We start from the raw sequence: 20,561 nt of genomic DNA, 5'->3' as shown, positions 1-20,561 counted from the left end.
TTTTATATATCTACGCTTGTTGAAACATTGACTTCAGAAATTATAATAAAAATTCGAAAAAAACTTTGAGTTTTATTTATATCTTAACATAGAACAAGTAATTTTAAAAATATATTTTTTCCATTGACGTCTTTATTTGGTAGAATTTTGAAGTGTCTAGCAAGTGAAAAGGGGGTAGCTTAAGGGTTACCCTTGAAATTTTATTAATTATTTTGCCTTAATTTATTTTACTATTAATGTCCAACAATTGTATAGTAAATGCAATTTTTTTACTGTCCAAAAATGCATCTATTTTCTGTAACATCTTAAAATTTACCCTTAGCTGCATTTTAAAGTCTGTTTTATTCAATAATTAAACGTCATTGAGATGCGGTTCCATAAATCTTCCTCAGTTTCAACAGGCGTCGGATGTACACATTCTTTTAAAGTCCCTCAGAGAAAAAAAAGTCACATTTATTTAAATCTGGTGATTGTGATGGACGGTGTTGAGGGCAATTATTTCCACGGCCTATCTATCAATTTGAAAACTGTTGTACATAAATCAAATACCACGGAGTAATCGTAAAGGGAAGTCTTCTAGTATATTATGTAGTACAAAAAAATAAGTTGTACCTTCCCAGTGGTTTGGTAAAATAACTGGACCAACAAAATATCGCCTAACAATACCTGCCCATATATTTATTTAAAATTTTCTTTTATAACAATAGGTCAGTTATTGTCACAATTTATATGTTTATTTTGGCCAGAATATTCATGACCGTTGGGCAGATTTATAAACTCTTATCGTATAAAACACGTTTCGTCCGTGAAAAGAATGCTTCTGCAAAAATTAATGTTCTCATATAGGATGAGATTACAAAAAATCATCCTGGGTCTCATGGCTTGAGGGAACAATTCTTGAATTTTTTGAAAATAATATCGCTGCTGCAGATTACGTCGTATAATTCGGTAGACCGGGGGCTGCGGTATATTAAATTGCGGAGATATTATTCGGGAACTAGTTTGGGGTGAATTTTCAATGTTCTCTAAAACGCGTTCCTCATTTCGTACATTTTACTGTGTAAACGCGATCTTCAGGACTGCTTCGACAAAGAGGACCCTTTTCCCGCCCTATCCATTCAACATTGATAAATGTTTGACCATTTGCAATAATACGGTTGGGAAATACGAACAATATACATGCAAATAGGAAGCAAGAACAAAAGATACAAAGTGTTTTGTTTATAGGGATATTAAAGGGATACATTTAAGTAACGTCAGGTGTGACGACAATAACATCAGGGTGTTGTTTCTAAATCTGGTCTAATTGGTTCTGATCAAAATACGATTTCTCGAAAACTTGAGAGAAATAAAAAAGCGGATTATTAAATGGGTTATAAAAATGGTAGATTTTCATTATAAATTGCATTAACGATTAGAAAAATAATAAAATTTTAAGGTTGATCTACCTCTATCTCATATTCTTAAGCTGCCGGTTATTTCCAGTTACTAACAACTCACAATGATTAACTGCCGGTAATGAACTAAAGTTAAGTACAGCAGTAATTAACCCAATTTTTTTTCGAATTTTTTTAAACAAATTCTACGGCCAATATCACAGCAACGGCCCGCGTGAGAATAATTTCATATCAACAATCGACTTGTTTTCAGGTTCTGTGCATGCATGTGTACTGTATTAATTGCGCCATGAATCGCTTTGCATGCAATGCAGTAACTCTAAGTACTCTGATGACTTTAAAAATTACTGCCTTTTTTCAAAAAAGAAACTCTTGCGGAGCAAACAAATATTATTTTTATACATACATATAAGGTTCTTTTTTGTCCTCTATAAAATTTTTATTAAATATCTACAACTTTCGTATTTAATACTGTATAAAAGTTATATGCAACTCCGTATTCTAGAATTTAAATCGAATGTTTAAAAAGCTTTAAATTTAACCAGAATCTTTGCGAATACTGAACTTTCAAAATCTGGAATGAAAAAGATTGAACCTTTAACTTGCATCACGGGTCCTTAAATCCAATCTGCACGTTCAAACTAGTTTTAGCTAGTCTCTTAATCGTTTTAACTCGAAACATAAAAATACTCTTTCCCCTCTCCCCAGCAACATTTCATGAACATCGTTCAATATCCCGGTTAAAACCATTAAATCCCGATGTTCTTGGGAAAATCCAGGTGCAGATTACACTGCTGCAAGTTAATCAACCGGCTATTCCTGCTTAATTAACGATTCTGCAACATCACCATCTTCTGCGGTGTGTTAACAGGAAAAGTTTTTAAAGTCTAGCCTCTAGAATTATAATTTTGCATCAAGCACCATGAATAACTGATGAGGCTTTGCCTATATATTTAACGTGAGACTTAATTGATTTATTTTTGTCTAATGGTTCTACGGTATAATAGCTTAAAGGAAACATTAAATATCTTGGGTAATTGGAGAGACCATTGAATAGTAGCCGTTATTGCGTGACATTGCAGCAATTCATATCTGGTTCCAATAGTTCCATAAATTGAAGATATATTTTATGTTGCTATAAACTATGTTTCCGGAAATATATAACGTTGTTCCTAAACAATGCTAAATCAACAGTTTCTATTATTAGGGACTATAATTGTTGAAGCATGTGGCCCTTTATTCATTCTTTCAGCGGACCCCAAGCTTGCGGTCAACATGTGTGGTTGGCATAAAATTCGCCTCGTTATATTTTATACCCCCAAGAACATGTACGAAAAGGAGCTAAAACGAATAATATGAGTGACAGATCTTTTACCTTTTCCTACTCTCTTCGTGCTTACCTTGCCGTTATTGGCATGACAGCTCTCGTTCGATGAAGGCCGCACGTGCTTTAAATAATGTTAATTTTAAATTCATTATTTGCTTTAATTAAATCTCAGCCTAAGCTGCTTTATTAGGTTTCGTGCAAATTCTGGATTTTTTTGCTACAAAAGCAGATACCGTAGCAATGTTTTATACATACACAAATTACATGCTTTACGTTCTTTTGGGGAACAAGAAAATTTAATTAAGTCTGTACTGCGCAAACTGATACTTCAGTGCAAAATAAGGTACGACTAAACTTGATTAAAAGCTCATCATACTATCAAATTTCTGTAACAAATTTTGTTAGAAATCTTAAATATGTAGGATATTTGCTTTACGGCTCTTCCATAAAGGCCGCTGATATCTTAGAGGAAACATCTATTATAGTGCATACATTATAATAAGAGCAAAAGGACGTTCTGGCTTCTGCCCTAATGCAGCCTATCCCTTTACACAGCCTGCAGTTATCAATGTGGTGGTAAATCGTTAAGGTAACACGAGAGTTCGCAAGGTGCAATCTAAAGACTTTCCGTTGTTGTGGACGTTTTGCTTTTGAAATATGGTGTTTCTCAAGGATGGCAGGTTAGAATATATCGTCCGGTATATTTTAGGGTCAAAGCTTAAATGTAATATCCGCTGTATTAATCCAAATTTAGGAATTCATCAAGCACTGAAAATCTTGGAAAACGGATGGTTGACTTCACTTGAGTTATCAATAGGCCTGTAAGGATATCGAACTTCTTCAAACTTAGCTTTGTGCTTGATGGAAATTTACCATTATAAATATCTCGTTTAGGTTTGCTCGATGAAAGGGTTCGATCCAGAATTTCTGCTTACACTTTACAATTTTGGTTTAGAAACTTTAGATTAGTTCAGGTTTATTTGGATAGTTCTGTTACTCGTGAGTTTCTTCTTGAAGCTTCGTCATCATGAATATTTCTGTTAAGCTGACAACGACAACTTAAATTCATAAATTCATTCAACATGAATTATTGTTGCTAAAACTTTTTAATTATAATTAATTAAAAAATAAACTGTTTTGAAATTTATGTTTCAAAGTATTTAGTGGTACTGCATCACTTTTTTAATAACATACCATAACCCTCCTTAACTTAATATTTCATGCTTACACGATCGTTCTCTTGAACATAAGTTGAGTTAGGAATAATGGTTAATTTTAACATCTCATATGTTTAGCATGATTAGTTATTTTCAAAAACTTATTTTTTTATGACTGAGTGCCAAAGTTACACTCTATTCGCCACACTATAGCACCACTTAAATGTAGTTACGTATTTATTTTTAAAAATTCTATGGCCCATTTCTTATTATTCATATATTCAAACTTGGTTTTGCAAAATACCTACTTATGTATGAGCTCAAACTATATATAGAGATACTTTCAAAATAGGGTTCTAAACTGCTCATCGTTTCCTAAAGCTGACTTATCCAAAAATCCAATTTTGAAGGAATTAAAGTAGTTTTAGATCTAAAAGTATACGATTGACTGCATGAAAAGACACTAAAACGAGCCTTTTCGTTTTCGATACAAGCTTTGAGTGCTTTCTGGTGTCTTGTCACTCGAGATTTCTCTTAGAGACGAGAGATTGTTTCGGGCTCCCTAACAGATTTGGCCATTTTGGAAAGTCCGAGGATCTTCCGTTAATACTTCGCGCATAAGATAACGTTATAAATGCTGTAATGGTTTATTGAAAATGTAAAGTTGGAGTCTGTGCCAAGTAGGTCTCGGGAGAAAGATTCAAATTTGTAAGTTTAAATTATACCCCTTGTCACGACTTCCTCGGCCATTTATCCGGAAAAGCTTTCCAGAGGTATTTAAATGCGGTTTCTTTCTAGTTTACGTTTGTTGTCCCGGATAATAGAGGGAAAAATCATTTCTGTTAGTTAGATAATAAACCCGCAACAAAGTTTTAAGTTAATTGTTTAGCACCCTCGGGTTTCATTAATTATGTATGCACATAACACTAGGAACACACCCCTAATTTGTAGAGCGCATACAGATGCAAATCTTTGCTTTTAAGAAATATAGACCCATTTATTTTAAACAGCCCCTGTTCACCCTTACAAACAATAAAATTTTTCTTGCAGTTTAAATCATTGAGAAAGAGCTCTAAGCAAAATAACTTTTATTAACTTTAGGTCAAAGGGGTCAAAGAAGCCTAGTCGCAAAACCCAAATTTAAAGGTATGGTCCTTACACATCAAACACATTTACGATCAAAGCCCTCATTACTTTGAAATATTATATCTTTGCTACCTAATAAAGGGTACTATGATGGCTAAGTTAACCTAAAACTACCTTTAATAAACCTAAGGTTTCAATAATGTTTACAGCGGTGTGTGTCTTTTATAACAATGTTTTTTCTTGCTTTGTCTTGTAGGCAAAATATAGGGGCATTCTCTTGAAAAGATGCCTTTCTTTTTTCTAATTTTGAAAATTATCCTGCACATTCTATTTTTTTAAAATTCATTGTGTGAAGTATATATAATTTTAAGGGCTGTGATATTTGGCAGTTACTAAAGATGAAGAGAAAGTTAAGAATTGTGACAACGATTTTTGTTGTTTCTCGATGTCAACTTTGCTGTAGAAAAATTCTATCAACATAGTGCAAATATTCAATATTTCAATACGCACTTCATTTTCCATTGAGATATCTAAGCAAATTTGAAAGAGAGAAAAAAGAACACATTTCCTTCGCCGAAAAATTAACTCCTTTAATGGCTACAGCTCTAGGCGACATTTCATCTAGCGGACGATGTTAAATGAAACGGAAATATCTGGATTATAAGTAGCGGTGTAGCTCTCCTCCCTGGAAGAGATATTTCTTTTCTCCATCTAATCGCAAAAGCTAGCGATGGTTCCTCCCGGAATACTATATTTTACATTTTAAAAGAACGGATAAAAGCGGTTGAAATTTCCCTAGGCAGATTGTAATGTTCAGTTCGGATAAGCATAAGTGATGCCCCTGTTTCATGAGCCATCATTAATCCTACAAATCCGGTAGTATTAAATTACCGATGAATGTTCTCGGGTAACAAGGTGGCAAACTAGTTGTATTTATTTTCGAGCCAAGTCGCAAATCTCGCCAGAAACGACATTAGCTTACATGAAAAAGTAGGTGTTGTTTTTGAATCCGAAGAAAGGAACTGTGTATGTGAGCATCCAAATATTGCCTCCGCCGCAGTCATAGTACGGCTTGGACCATTTCCCATCCTCATACTTTACTGCCAGAATCTCTTCGGGTATTTGAACGTCGGGTGCAGTCCCATTGATGCGATAAGTTGTGTATCCTGAAACAAAATAGAATTTTTATGAAATATCGGAAACAAGTTTGGTCACATTTTTTCACATGCGAGAAATTGAAAATGGAAATACGTTTGCCTTATTTAATCTTCGATCTAAAATTTAAAAAATATGCCACGAACATGTGGCTCTACCTTCGTTTTTGTAACTATTAAAACTGTTAACAAAGCTTCAACATCTCTGTTTGTCGAGTAATAATTTATTATTTAGATGCACTAAAATGGAGCTGAAGTAATAAATTTAAAACTGTAAATGAAAAACTAAATCTGGGATTTAAATGTTAAATTAGTTTTCCTAGCTAATAGTGCTTAGCTTTACCCGAAAATTTCGAGTCTTCATGATAAGAAATCTCCAGTTGGTAATTAATAAATCATTGGGCGTAGATAAAACAAAAGATAGACGATGCATCACTGAATAAGCACAAAACGTGTAATTTGAGTAACATGGCAGGACAGTAAATAATGGCGGAGCAGTGTTTTCATTTTATGCGGTGCAACTGCAATTAACACAAGCCCCATTTAGTTTTTACTGGCTAATTATTTGCCAGGTTTTGAGTCTGGAAATTTCCATCGAGAGTTGGTTTTGTTTCGATTTAAATTTTTTGGATATCGTCATCTCGGTTTTATTCCATTTCGTGAATGTCTTTAATAACCAAATTCCAAAAATTCATTTCTTTCCTCATAGATTTGCACATGGAATTTTCCAAAAACGTGCAACTAACAATATTGATTTTTATTAAATTGACGAATGTTTGCTCTTATTTAAAACTAGGCTAGAATAACTATACCGAGTGATTTTAGATAAATTAAATGCAAATATCTTGAAACCCAGATCTACGAAAAAATTGTTTGAATAAAGTATTTTTCATTTTCGGGGGCTCGACTTTATGTACTGTAAACTTTTTTCACGATCACCTTCTCCTACCTTTTATGGTCAACATCGTTTTTTTAAACGAAACACCTAATTTTTTTTTAATTCGAAGTCTTTTTTGCTGAAAGTAGTAAAATTCATAATAATACTATTTACAAATTAAACGCTTTGTTAAACTTTATTAAGGTATTTTATTTGTTATGTAGTAAATTTTACTCTACTAGATTCTAGGATCATAACATACAGTACTTTTTTCGCTGCTATGCGTATGGGGTTTTAGAGAGTGCAAGTAAAAGGGAACTAGACGATTGATAAGTGGGAGAGAGACAGGCTACCGTTTCTCCTTCCATTGTCAACAATCGGCTATCTTCGTTTACACACAAGCAGTGCGTCTTAATCCGAGGATGGATGTAGTTTTACGTGATTTTGAAAGACGCAAATTATGCGCTTACATGCAAATTTGAATGCGTTCTTCGAAAATAATTTACACGATACATTTTAATATAGTCTGATTTCTACAAATATCAGAGTAGAAATGGTATTTAAGAACGCGTCATTGGAAAAACAAGCACTTTTTGTGATATAATCCTTCTTCGGATTAACGCGTGCTGCTTTCGAGTTAACGACGGTGGCCTATCTCCCTCGAACTTATCAGTTACCTAATATGTGCCTGTTGCTTGCACTCACTAAAACTTCATGTGCATAGCAACGAAACCGATACTGCAATCTAGAAATACAAGGCTCCTTTTAAATAAACCTTCCCAAAATGAATTGTTTAAAATTTGCATGATCCATATTAGCAAATGTTTTTTTTCGGTAAATTTCTGGAGTTTCCATTTGAGTCTGTCCGATCTACAATACGGGATACCGTTGAAATCTATATTCAAATGTAGGCCCTGGGGAAACCCGAAATTCAATAGTTTAGTAAAGGCAAATTAATCCACTCTGATGTGTTAAGGACACGGGGTAGGGTTTGCTTAATTGACACAAATAGGGAACCAGAAAGCTGCTTATAACGCTTAGAGTTTCGGTAGTGGACGGTATTGATTATGTAAATATTAGTAATTTGAGTGTAGTGTATAACGTTATTTAATCATTAGCGTTCGAAATTATTATATATTATTGTTTATAAGCCAAATAGGAATTTTCAGATTTTGCAACGAAATACTACAATATGGTACCAACATATTCCAACTTTTAACGTCGCCATCAGAAATATATATTTCACAAGTAGACACATAAAACTTTATAGCACAATCGCATTTATAGTGCAAGTGAAGTTATAGCTATAATCTTTTAGTTCTTATTTATGTCACGTATAATATGTTAGTGTCATTTCACATTTATCATCATTCACAATGATCTATCAATCCTAGCATAACTCACAATTCTATACTTATCTGTATTAAACAAGAAGAAGCATCTATTTATATATAGAGTGTGGTTTACATTACCAGTAAAACTCGGGCAATCGGTAACTTCGTTTTTGAATGCCATTTAGTATTTTCTCTATTAGAGTTCTTAGAACCTATGAGATATTTGGCTGAAATTTCAACTATGAGTAACTTAGTTAAATGCAAAAAGCGGAGACATATGAATATGGTTAAAATCTGGAGAGCAATAGTGTTTTTACGATTTTCGTGATATTGTATTGTAAGCGACTCATCAACAGTGTATGTATAATATTTGTATTTTTCGTCGATGAAGCTGCTTGCATTGCACTTCCGGTCGCTTTGTTGCTGCTGTTCATAGTCCTCACTAGGCGAAGAATGTATTTGAGGCGGTTACCCGCAAAACGTATGAAGTCTAGTTTTAATGGAAATGAGTTACTTAGTAAAATTACATTTAGGTGTATTCCAGTGCTATTTCTTTGGAAAGCCGATATAAACAGAAAAAATTTAATACGATTTAGTGCTGAAAATTTAAGCTTACAAACAAGACAGGTGAAGTTTCTCGTCGATTTCTTGCCCTGCCTTCCAAAGCTACATAAGTGGATTTTACGCTTTTTGCCTTTAACTCCCTCAATTATCTATAGTAAAACAAACGATCTAGGATTTTCGGAGAGTCTCATCAAAATCTCTTTTTCAAAGTTTCTCTTTGTTGTTATTTTCACATAATAAATATCACGTTAAAAATCCGCATAGTTCTTGTTTTTATCACTACTCGGTTAATAGAAAATTATGCGATAAAAAGAAGTTTTCGAAACGATTAATCGTCTGTAAAGAAATTTTTCCCTTGCTTATCAACGCTTCAGACTTATTTTGGTACTCATATATTTTATCTAGACACTGATGTAAATGACACAGAAAACAATAAACAGAAAGCGTTTTAGATTAGTATATATAGAGAAAGTGAAGACTTTTCCCCCAACAAAAAGCCGGGGATACTGCAAGTGACATTTTGTTCAAACGTCTACTTTATATGCCTTTGTTGGGAGTGTGAAGTGAAATTGAAGAAATTTAAGGGACGTCCATTTGTTTTTCGCGATAAAGCTTTGAATAGCATTATTACTGATAATAAAAAATTGTAAAGCATAATAAAGAGGAATTATATCGGGATTACTTGTGTAACTTGGTTTATGGCTTGACACAGCTTTAGCGGTAACTGTACCGGGTAGTGAAAATTTATTTGTGCTGATTATATGTACATATGCAAACATAGTAGTTAGCTAAATTTAGCCGGTCCAGCGTTCAAGCCCCGTCTATTTGATTATACAATTCGGGGATGGTATAGAGATACCAACTGTGCATATATAAAGTACTTATATGAGGCCTAAACAAATGTTTTAATGGAATTTGTAGTCGCTTTTCATACGGTCACAGAGTTGAATCATTTCTATTGAAATCTATGCAACATGAAAAATTCGAATTAAAAAAATGTAATTAAAAGTTCCGTTTCCACTTTAAAGATTTTGTCTTAATTGGTTCAATTACCAGTGGAATTATTGTTGACAAACATAATTAATTCGTTGCATTGAAGAGAAACCTCGTGGAAATTCAAGCCGCCTATAAAATTATGAGATAAATTTTGGTAAGAAATAATTTTCAGCCATAATTGTTATGAAGATGAGTAAACTTTTACTTAAATTACTAACACCGAACACCGAAATAATTTTTGCTTCTAGCTGCCTCAAAGAGATAATTTCCCCAAGTTATTCCAGCTGTAAATTCTTGAATAGTTTTTAAGCGAAGTTTTTCGTAACTTAAATATTAAAGTGATATTATTTAAGTTTAATCCATCTGGTCTTAACACTTTCAACTTGTTAGGAAAAACTTCGGGGAGGAATTAGTCGGCCAATAAAAAAGCGCTGAACTTCTTAACTAAAACTGTTGGAAAGTCGAGATATCTAAAAACAAATGTTTTATGTTTTAAAGCTAAAAATATATTCTTCATGACGATAATAAAATCACTCTATAGATTTCAAATTACCAAATTAGAAAACTGTCTACAGAAACAACTCAGCTATCTCAATGATTTTTTCCAAGCTTTTCCAGCATTAAATTGTTAAATGTATAATCCTAATGCCTGAAAGTTCGCGCTAGTTAGAGATAAAATCTAATAACTCTTTAGGTCTAGGCACAACATATTAGAGGCGATATCGCTCGCTACGAAGGAAATAAAACTGTATATATTACCAACCCCGAATGATATCAGACCGAAACTAATTAGTATTGGTTCATTTAAGATTTCACGACAAATCCCGGGATTAATAAACAACTTCTTGCTTAGTGTAACGTAAGCATGTAGGACTTAATTGGTTTTTAATAACCGCTGGAAGCTCACAAGGGTCTCTCTAATCTCCTATTTTTCCGTTAAGGGAATTAATCCGAAATGACTATTTAATACCTTTTACGGCCCATTACTTCTCACCCTGGTCGCTATGCGAGCCAGCAAAACTTGACTTGGATTTTGTACTTATTCGTGACATTTTTTTAAGTGGACCCTCAGGTAAATATCCAAATAGCCTATCTGGCACGTTGCCAGTAAGAAAAACCTTTAATTACCTTCATGCCTAACCTTTAATGAAAATATTCCATGACCACTTCTAAGTTAGTATTTTCAGAATTAAATTGCTGACCATCCAGTTTCATTCTACGTATTGTGCTTCGGCTTAATTTTAATACAACCTCGAAATTTATTAAAAAATATATTTTTTGTTTTTCGCTCTTCAATTAGAACGGTACCCTAGGAATTACGGATTTTTTTTTGTTTTCATATGAAATGAGTAATCCTTTTTTTGTATTTAATTCATTTTTTGGGATACACGGGAATTTTAATCTCAGCAAAAGTGGCTTTCACCAGTTCATTTTACAGTCTAGAATAAAATTAAAATTAAATGAAAACTAATCAGCGTAAATCAATGTGTAAAAGTTTGTTTTTCGTAAATTGAATCTTTACGTTATCCTGAGCTTGTTTGTATACTTTCGTCATTCCTGAAAATTTTCTTATATTTTCTTACGTAATATTTCAATAAAATGGACTAAATACTAGATCATGAGACTACTTGACTCGACTGGACCTTTCTTGCATACGCGAAGTTTTACTCAAGCTTGGTTTAATTTTTGAATAAAACCAAAGCACTGAAAAGTGGAATCAAATCGCGAATCTCTATTTTAACTGTTGCTGGTAACAATAAAATATCCAATTTACGTATGCGGATCAGTAATAAGAATAATGTGAAAAAACACTTATTTGGAAAATTTAAAACACCGCATCTCCTCACAGAAAACGTAACTTCTTTTTTTATTTTAAAATATTTTTGTTCTTCTATTTCTCGTTTCAGTGATAAAACCTTTAAAAAATAATCAAAGCCAGATTTAATCTGAAAAAATTTCACCATCTTCGAAAGTATTCTTATATAAAACGCAAACTCACGATGGTAATTTCTACACACCCATCACCAGAATAGATTCTACGAGCTTGATATGGCCGCTAAATATTCGCCCTGCCCTCAGATATGAAAAATTGCCTTACGTGTCTGGCCTAACAACATAATTAATAGGGCGAACTTACAAACAGCAGTAAGTTCAAGAGCACGGATTGCCAAAGTTATTCGAGTCCTAATAGTGGAAAATCTTGTGCAAGTTAAACAAGGCACGCCATACCATGTTGAGTAATGAAAATTCATTAATAAATTTGGCCTGCACGCATCTAAAAATAGAGCGAGCTTTTAAAGCTTTGCTCCATATAATGGAGTATAAACTTTAAGTTTGATGTATTAGGATTCTGAAGTCTGACGTCTAACGCTTATATGTGCATTTGTAATATTGTTTTCGAGGCCTTTGAAAAAGGTCAAGTATATTTGATTGATGTCGTATAAAAACATTTTTGGTGCTTTACTTTTTACGAAAAAATATAGTTTATTTAAATTCAGTTTTCCACTTAACCACCATATGTCCTATTTTATTTCCACTATTATTAAAATAAAGTTTTGAGTGTTAAAACCGAAATAAAACAATCACTCGTTGTTAACAAAGGCAAGTGGTTTGCGGTCATTTCCTAAAATATCCGTCCAACTTTTAGTATTATAATCCTAACAATAGATGAAACCTGAATTCGCACTATGATCCAGAAACAAAAGGGCTGTCGTGGGAATGCTTTACACCCTGTTTTCCCGTTTCAGAGGAAGGAAAAGATGAGGTAAGTTATAATAGGATTATACTATGCTCCCTTAATATTAGGAATATTTGATGAAATAAATTATGTAAGTACTTTTGGCAAAGATGAAATTAATTCAAGTGTCGTCAGCTCCTATGAGTTCACATGTAAATGCAAATTTATCCAGGAATAGATCCAATTTAAAGAGGGATGGGAAAAACAATCCAGTCCTTAATCCTAATGATCCTCAATAAGTGAATAGTCCAAATTAGAATTTTGTTGCCAAGCTGGAAATTTCCAGGAGATATTGCTTTAATACGGCTTTTGAGAAGAGAAGGGGTCCGGTGTTGGAGTCACTAAGCAATTTGTAGTTTTCGATTAAAGAGACAAATCACGTCTCCAAGTCCATTTGAAGTACAGGTGCAAAACACTGATGATATTACTAAACGAATTTAATTCCAATTCTAACTTGAACAACCAATAAACTTTTTATGACAAAAAATGAATTAAATATGTCCACTACATTCAGATTAACGAGTTACTATAGTATACATATATCATAATAAATTTTATCTGCAGAGGAGGTCGATCGATGAGTTCTTTACACCAATTCAGCATAGAAACGTTTTAAAATCTATGCATAAACGAAAATAAAACTGATTAAGATTGTTTTAAGTTGCAGTTATTCTTGAATAGCTCCATTTGAAAGAATACAAAGAGAATTTGTATTGTTGTCGGATTTGTAATTGAATGCGCCAAAAAGAAAGGGGTAGGAAAATCCCTCTCTCTATTGTTTTGTTATCAGATAAGCTGTAAAATTTAGATGATTATTTAAAGGATATTTTGACGAAGCTAACGATTTTTCCCACTACTAACTATAAGTGGCACAATTATTCGATATGTTCAATAAGTGTAAAATACGTTTTCCCGCCTTTTCTCTAAAAACCCGTTGAATAATAGAGCAATAATGACAAGCATTATTTACCTAGCGAGCAATGAGCCAACGAGTCGTCGTCATCCCTTGCTATTTTATTTATGGTCACCGTAAAAATGAATGTAGAAATGAAAGCTCACCTTTGATGTTATGAAGATGCGTTGTCTTTTAGTTAAGTTTAAGCAAGACAGTAGTGGAAAAAAGCGCATATGCACTGCAGTGATGAAATATGATTTTCTCGTCTGGGATCTCTCAGTGCTGAGCGCTGCGGGATTTTATCTTGACGTTAGGGTCATAATAATGTACTACACAAGCTTGGTGTACAATACTGTTGATTGATAATAAATAATATGGAATAAAGGAGACCGTTATTGAGGATGAGTCAGGCTAAGACTAATACAGGTATAACAGCAAAGCGATTATAATAAGCGATTTAAACTGCTTAGTAATGAAATAGTAATTTATTGGTAGACTATTACTTGCCAAATTGTAGTTGTGCTTATTTGTCAAGTTAATAAACAGTGTTTACGTTGAAACGGAGTATATTGGAATCACTCGAACTCTCGAAGTCGCAACTATATCTATTAACTGTTTAAACTATGGTAATAATGGTGGACTCGTTAATTTACCCATATTTAGATTGCGATGTTGTTTACTATCTTTATTGTTTACTATCTTAACCCGCACAAAATTGCTACATTCGCTTCATATACATACATATAAGGTTGCGAAGTTTGATCTTATTACGTCCACATACGTATATTCAAAATAGTATTCTAAAATTTAACCTTTGAATGAACCTCCACTGCATATTACATGTTCATATGATTGTTAAAAAATAAAGTATGTCAGTATACTTAATGGAATATTTGTTCTGAAACTATCTGTAAATCTCTACAAGAGACTTGTAGACTTGCTCTCATATAACATATTTTTGCACAAAATGAAAAAGTTTAGAAGATGTTTTTCGTACTAGTTGCTAAATCTATTAAACTCAAATATATCTAGTATCCTTTTTGCTCTTATGCACATGGAGTTTCGGTAAGTACAAACGAAAGGCAATTAGGCGATTTATAAGGGCGAGAGAGACAGGTTACCGATTTCCCTATCATCATAAATGACTGTCGTTAACTCGCAAGTAGTACGCTTCAATCCGAGGACGAATCATGTGACAAAAAGGTCTTGTTTTTTAAATGATGCATTCTAAAAATATTATTTCTTTCCTGATATTTGCAGAAATCAGACTACATTAAAATTTATTATGTAACTTATTTTTGAAGAATGCATTCAAATTTGATTATATGCACGTAATTTGCGTCCTCCAAAATCACATAGAATTATGTACATTCATCCTTTCATTAAAGCATGCTGCCTGTGAGTAAACGACGGTAGCCGATCGTTGACAATGGAAGGGAAAACGATAGCCTGTCTCTCTCCCACTTATCAATCGTCTAATTCCCTTTCACTTGCACTCACTAAAATTCCATACGCATAGTAGTCAAAAAGGTACTGTTTGTTATGATCCTAACCTCTAGCAGAGATGTGTTTTAGAAGAAAATTATGTGGTTACCACTAGTATGGTCTATGCCGTTTGATGCTGCTGTTTAGGGATGTGTGCATTTACTTATGACATCAAATAGACGTTTCTCTACTCTGTTCCATTCTAAAAACAACAAACAATTATTTTTCCTAATGGAAAACTTGCAGCTATTTCTTACATTACCAACAATTTGCCAATAGGAAGAATGCCCATGACTCAAAATATGACAATTGATAAAATCAACTCAATTAGATCATATATTATTAACGAGAACTTTTCTTCAGTTTTTGTCTTTTGATATTTTTTCCAAATCCAATAACACAGCTGTCGTAATAATAGTCAGTAATGAGCTCTTAAAATAACAATTTTATTCGTATTTAAAACGTGTTCTTAACTAATAGTTCATGCTGGAAGTAATTTATTTTAGGAGATGTGCTGTCTATGAAAAAAGACACGTTTTTACGTCATATTTTTATTAATCCTGTCTGAAAATTAGTAATCAATGTCAGCACTAACAGGAAATTAGTTCCTGCAAAACGAAATTTAAGCTAAAAAGATGCTGTTCCACTCCGAAGTATCGATCTGGTAATATTGGGGAAAATATGCTAATTTTTCCATAGCCTCTGAAGTTTAATAGGACTTTGTAGAATAGGAAACTTTTCCAATTCTTATGTGAAATCCCAATGATGTTTATAAAAATGCAAATATATTGTGCTATAGGGTTTAATTGTAATGGTTTTTTTTTTAATTAAAAACAGTTTTTTTATCGCAATATTAATATAGGGATATTTACATGTAATTCGGCGTAATGAACAAAAAATATTAAAAATCCGTTTTCTCATCAGCCTAATAAAGTCAAATTAATTTGTTTGTCCCATTCAAGGTTGTGATTCATTCCAAATTCTTCATTTCAAATGCTATTTTGAGCTTCCACAAGGCGGAAGAGTAAATAAATAACGTTCGTCTTAATTTACGGACTCTGAGCGAGTTAATAAACCTAAAATTGTAGCTTTTTATAGCTAACGTGTGAAAAGTTTTGTATGTCGTTTAATTAAAGACGAATAATTTGGATTCAGATAATTATTTCACTAGGGATTTCAATGTCAACGTTTTATAATTGCAAGCTTTACAGTAAGTGCAGGAATGTTTTTGAATAATCCTACGCATTTATACATGCATAACATCTGGGACTCAAATTTAGAAGTAGCCAACCTGGGCCAACACGAAACTATCCTGAAAGTTCCTAGTTAGAGATGGTTTGCCTAGCCAGTGGCGGTTAAAAACCGTCAAGCAACTGACCACCGTAAAGTGTTTTCTATAGTTTACAACTTACTGTAATTAACATTCTTAACCATACAAAAGAGAACAAGCCGTCACGAAACATTATTGAAGGGTAGTTTTTCTCAATCACAATGACGTTGTTGTCCATTTCATTTTGTTACCTAAAATTTTTCCAATATCACCAAAGGTAGAGGAATGCTTATTTACCTCCAGTTTTTACAATCTATTCAACGTCTGTCAATCTGAAGATTGACTTTTGTGAACTTATGGTGTTTCTATATCCAGTCGAAACATTAGCTATCTATATCACCAATCCGTTATAAAGGAAAAAGACATGTAGTAAATAAATAGTGATTCAGTATATGTTGTTGGACGTTCAGGTCGTATTTTTAAATCCGTTGACACGTGTTTTCCGAGAATTTACGAGTCAAGCGCTGCAACTTTAGTAGGTACTAGTTCCCAGTAGTGTAAATTCAGGCGAATGGGTAAAAGAAAATCACTAGGTAAACTGAGTCTAACAATGCTTATTAATATTAGAGCATGTACATAAATGTATTCAGCAAATTTAACGAAGCGTTTATTAAGTGGTTGATGAGGAGGAGAGATCTAAATTACGGCAAGGGAAAACATCCACCTGGAAGCTAAGCAGGCAGATTTCATTGAGGTGGAATACCAGAGCGAATGCATTACATATAAGATATAATTTACTATGTTCTCAAATTTTTTGTTTCAGCAGAAAATGTGTCAGTTATTGAAATTAAAACATCATACGACATGAAATGGCAGCATAATTTTACCAATATTTAATGCAACAATTGGTATTGACAAGCGTTAAAAATATATCTAGTATAATTTTACAAAACCAAAAACATTTAAATGCTAATAATGCTCAACAGATGGAATTTAAAATAAATAAATAATTTTTCCATTGATATTATACCGTGTTTTGGGTAGCGTTTTTGAAGGCATAAGCGTGTTATTGTATTGGAAACATTCATTGTTATTTCAACTCATATCGGAAAGTACGCCCATTGATTGATAATTCGTTTGAAAGTAGTGTACAAAGTCTCGCGAAGGACGGAAATTTACTTTTAACCGTGACCAAGATTTTACAAGGGCTTCTTCATAAAGGCCGCATAACGATTTTTAATTATTTATCAGGAGAGTCTCATTTCTATTCTAGAATCGCGGAATCAAAGGTCCTGCAGGAATTTTAAATAAACTGAAAATAATAAATTCTTCCGCTTGATTTATTATTCACAATTTGCAAGGTTAAATTATAGATATGACTGCTTTGAATCCTTTTGTCATTCACAGGGAAACTAGAGGCATATAAAATGTTTGTCGGGTTAAAAGACGTGACAGCTATTTGTAATATCATTAAAGATTTATCGGTTAGTTTAGGTTAGTGCGAAGATAATAAATGTTATTGGCGCCTTCGCCGGCGGCTCGTACTTCACGCTTGTTTATGAGTTTATGAGTGATTTTCTTTGTTTGTTATGTACTAAGTATACCATTTTCCACAACCACCTACAGAAATATTTATAGCGCACTCTGAATGGGGGCTGGAAAATGAGCGATATCCTTTAGCTGTGCATTAGAATTAGCAATATCCTTCAGCTATGCAACTCCACGTTATGCTATCAGAACTCCGCTCCTGTTTGCAGAAGTTTCCCAACAACAGAACACCTGGACCTGACGGAATACTATACATCTTATTAAAAAATCTTCCCCGAAAGGCCAGAATGTAGTTAACTCACATTGTAAATGCTACATTCAGACAACAGCATTTGCCACGTTCATGGCAAAAAGGCTGCAGCTATATTTCTCCTAAAGCTCGGAAGAGACCCAAAATTGCTATTCTTGTATGGCCCCCATTTCCCTCTTAGATACTCTATCTAAAGTTGTTGAAAGTCTCCATTGTCCTCGGTTACGACAATTGACTGAAGTCTTATCGATTATACCTGATGAAGAATTTGGATTTAGGCTTTAAACAATATAACACCACAGGTCGCTCGCATTGTAATAGACATATTTTACGATTTCAACCGTTAAATGAATAATGCTCTGTTATTGCTTGACATGGAGTAGGCTTTCGATACGATATGGCACGCTGGTTCACTTTACAAACTCTTGTTGATTGGCAGTTATCCATAACAGGTTCATATATGTAGTTTTCCTCTTTTTCCTATATTGCAAGTATGTGGATCATTTCAATAACACCTTAAAATAATTTTATTTTCAAGGACCAGCATTCAATTTATTAGAATCAAGAGATTTACCTAAAAATTCCGACAGAAGGGTATAACTTTTTAAGTGGGTGAATAGCAGGTTTTTTAATAAAGGCCTTTATCGTGAAAGGCTTGAAACTGAATTTGGGCCCTGCTCCCGTATTTGCGTCATTAACGTGGGTTTATTCGGGACGAAAGTAAATATTTCATCTAAGGGATACATTGTTTTGTCAATATTGAAACGTTTGAAACACATCATATAAAATATAAAGAAATTTTATCTGACTTGTATAAAAAGTTTAAAAGTAATATATTTTATATCTTCTTAGCATGGTTTTTCTGATATATCGATCATGGAATCTTAATCAAAATCTTTCGGAAGTCGAGTCGCAAAAAACTGATCTTCGTCGGTTGGAAAATCTTATCCAATCACAAGCAACTCCTCAAATTAGCTTGAATTAAACTCTTATATCTGTCCAACTAAACTATTAATCTCAGCATTGCGGAAAAGTGACAGAAAGTAATTTCATCAAGTTTATTCAGACGCTGCTGAAATAATTAATAGAAGAGTGGCTAGGAAAGACCGTCTTACATATTTCAAGTCACGTCCAATACATCCGGCCAACTCTTAACTTTTTTAATCCCTAATTAAAATTTCCTGTACATGTTTGCACAAAATACATTTTGACGTTGCCTATACCAGTTATGGAAGGAACGTTGAATTTTAACCATCCTCAAGAGAATGTTTTCTATTTTCTATTCTCAAGGGAGGTTAGTAGATAATAAGTAATCGAAGATAAGAACACAATGCTTATAAACATAAATCCTAAAAATATTTTGCAGAGGAGCTACAGCGCTTTAAAGGAGGAACTGTAAAAAAGGTTTTATTCAGAATAATGGCAAAACGGGGGTAGTTAAAATTATTAAACTTGGAGTACTAAGGTAACTGAAGATGTTGAAAAAGCTGATGTATCTTGTTTTGAAAAATATCAGAGGCGTGGAAATGGGGGGAGGGGGGGGGTTTAGATTTTTCTGTAACTTTATCGAACATCAATTTTTCAGTACCATAAAGGCAAATCATGAAATTTCAAATTACTTTTTCTGAAAAAGGTATTCTTGATTGACAGTTCTAAAGTCCAACATTTTCGCGTTAACAGGATTTGAAAACTTTGCGTCTAATTTTATATCTAATCATTATGAATTAAAATATCGATACATGTAATGTTTTTGATATTGAAAAAAGCACTGAAAATAAACATTTAATAATTTCATTTATTTAACAAAAAAATCTAATTTTACTATCAACTGTAACAAACTCTAGAAGGCGTTGTGATATCATTTCTTTTAATAATTTTGAAATACAAATAGGAAATATAAAAAAAAACATTTTGAAAATTTATTAAAGTTATAGGTAATTGGTGATAACAAAATGATGTTCAAAAAAGTTACAACAAAATCTTCCTCAGCTTCCCTAGAATACACCCTTCTGGTTGGCATTTTGTGAAACGGAATATATCAGTTTCTTTAATGTGTCAACTTAGTTTAATACTCCAAATTTGCTAATTTTAACTGCAACCGTGTAGCTATTGGTGCAAGCAAAACTTTGCCATAGCCGCTCACTTAAAGAACTATCGCTTCTCTGGAAGGTATTTTTGGGCATATATTTATAAGCATTTTTCCCTTATTTTTAACCATATATTCCACCATTTCTTTTTGGTGTACTTATTTCCGGGCGCCCTGTATAATAAGCGGGGAAAAACTTCTAATATTTTAAGGAATAAAACTTGATTGACATGCTGTTTAAGCTGTTCCGGGGTTTATCCGGCTTGAAAAGACGTTCAGTTCATGTATAAATATTTGGCGATTTTCGGAATATTAAATGGAACTTTTGGTTTTGGTTGGTTAATATTGTGAAGAACGCAAAAAATTGTGACTCTTGTTTTCCCACGAAATACAGATAC

General features: G+C 33.2%; 1 protein-coding gene across 1 annotated transcript in view; it reads right to left on the bottom strand.

The window, feature by feature from the left end:
• Positions 1-20,561, bottom strand: part of LOC136350635 (metabotropic glycine receptor) — a 130,268-nt gene that overhangs the window by 75,852 nt on the left and 33,855 nt on the right. The window contains exon 2 of the mRNA XM_066302564.1: positions 5,950-6,133. Coding sequence (XP_066158661.1) covers positions 5,950-6,133 — 184 coding nt within the window. The remainder of the gene's footprint in view (positions 1-5,949; positions 6,134-20,561) is intronic.

Source organism: Euwallacea fornicatus, chromosome 3, assembly GCF_040115645.1.
Source record: "Euwallacea fornicatus isolate EFF26 chromosome 3, ASM4011564v1, whole genome shotgun sequence".
Lineage (NCBI taxonomy): Eukaryota > Metazoa > Arthropoda > Insecta > Coleoptera > Curculionidae > Euwallacea > Euwallacea fornicatus.
The sequence above is the reverse complement of the archived record's forward strand: the minus strand, read 5'-3'. Positions and strand labels throughout refer to the sequence as shown.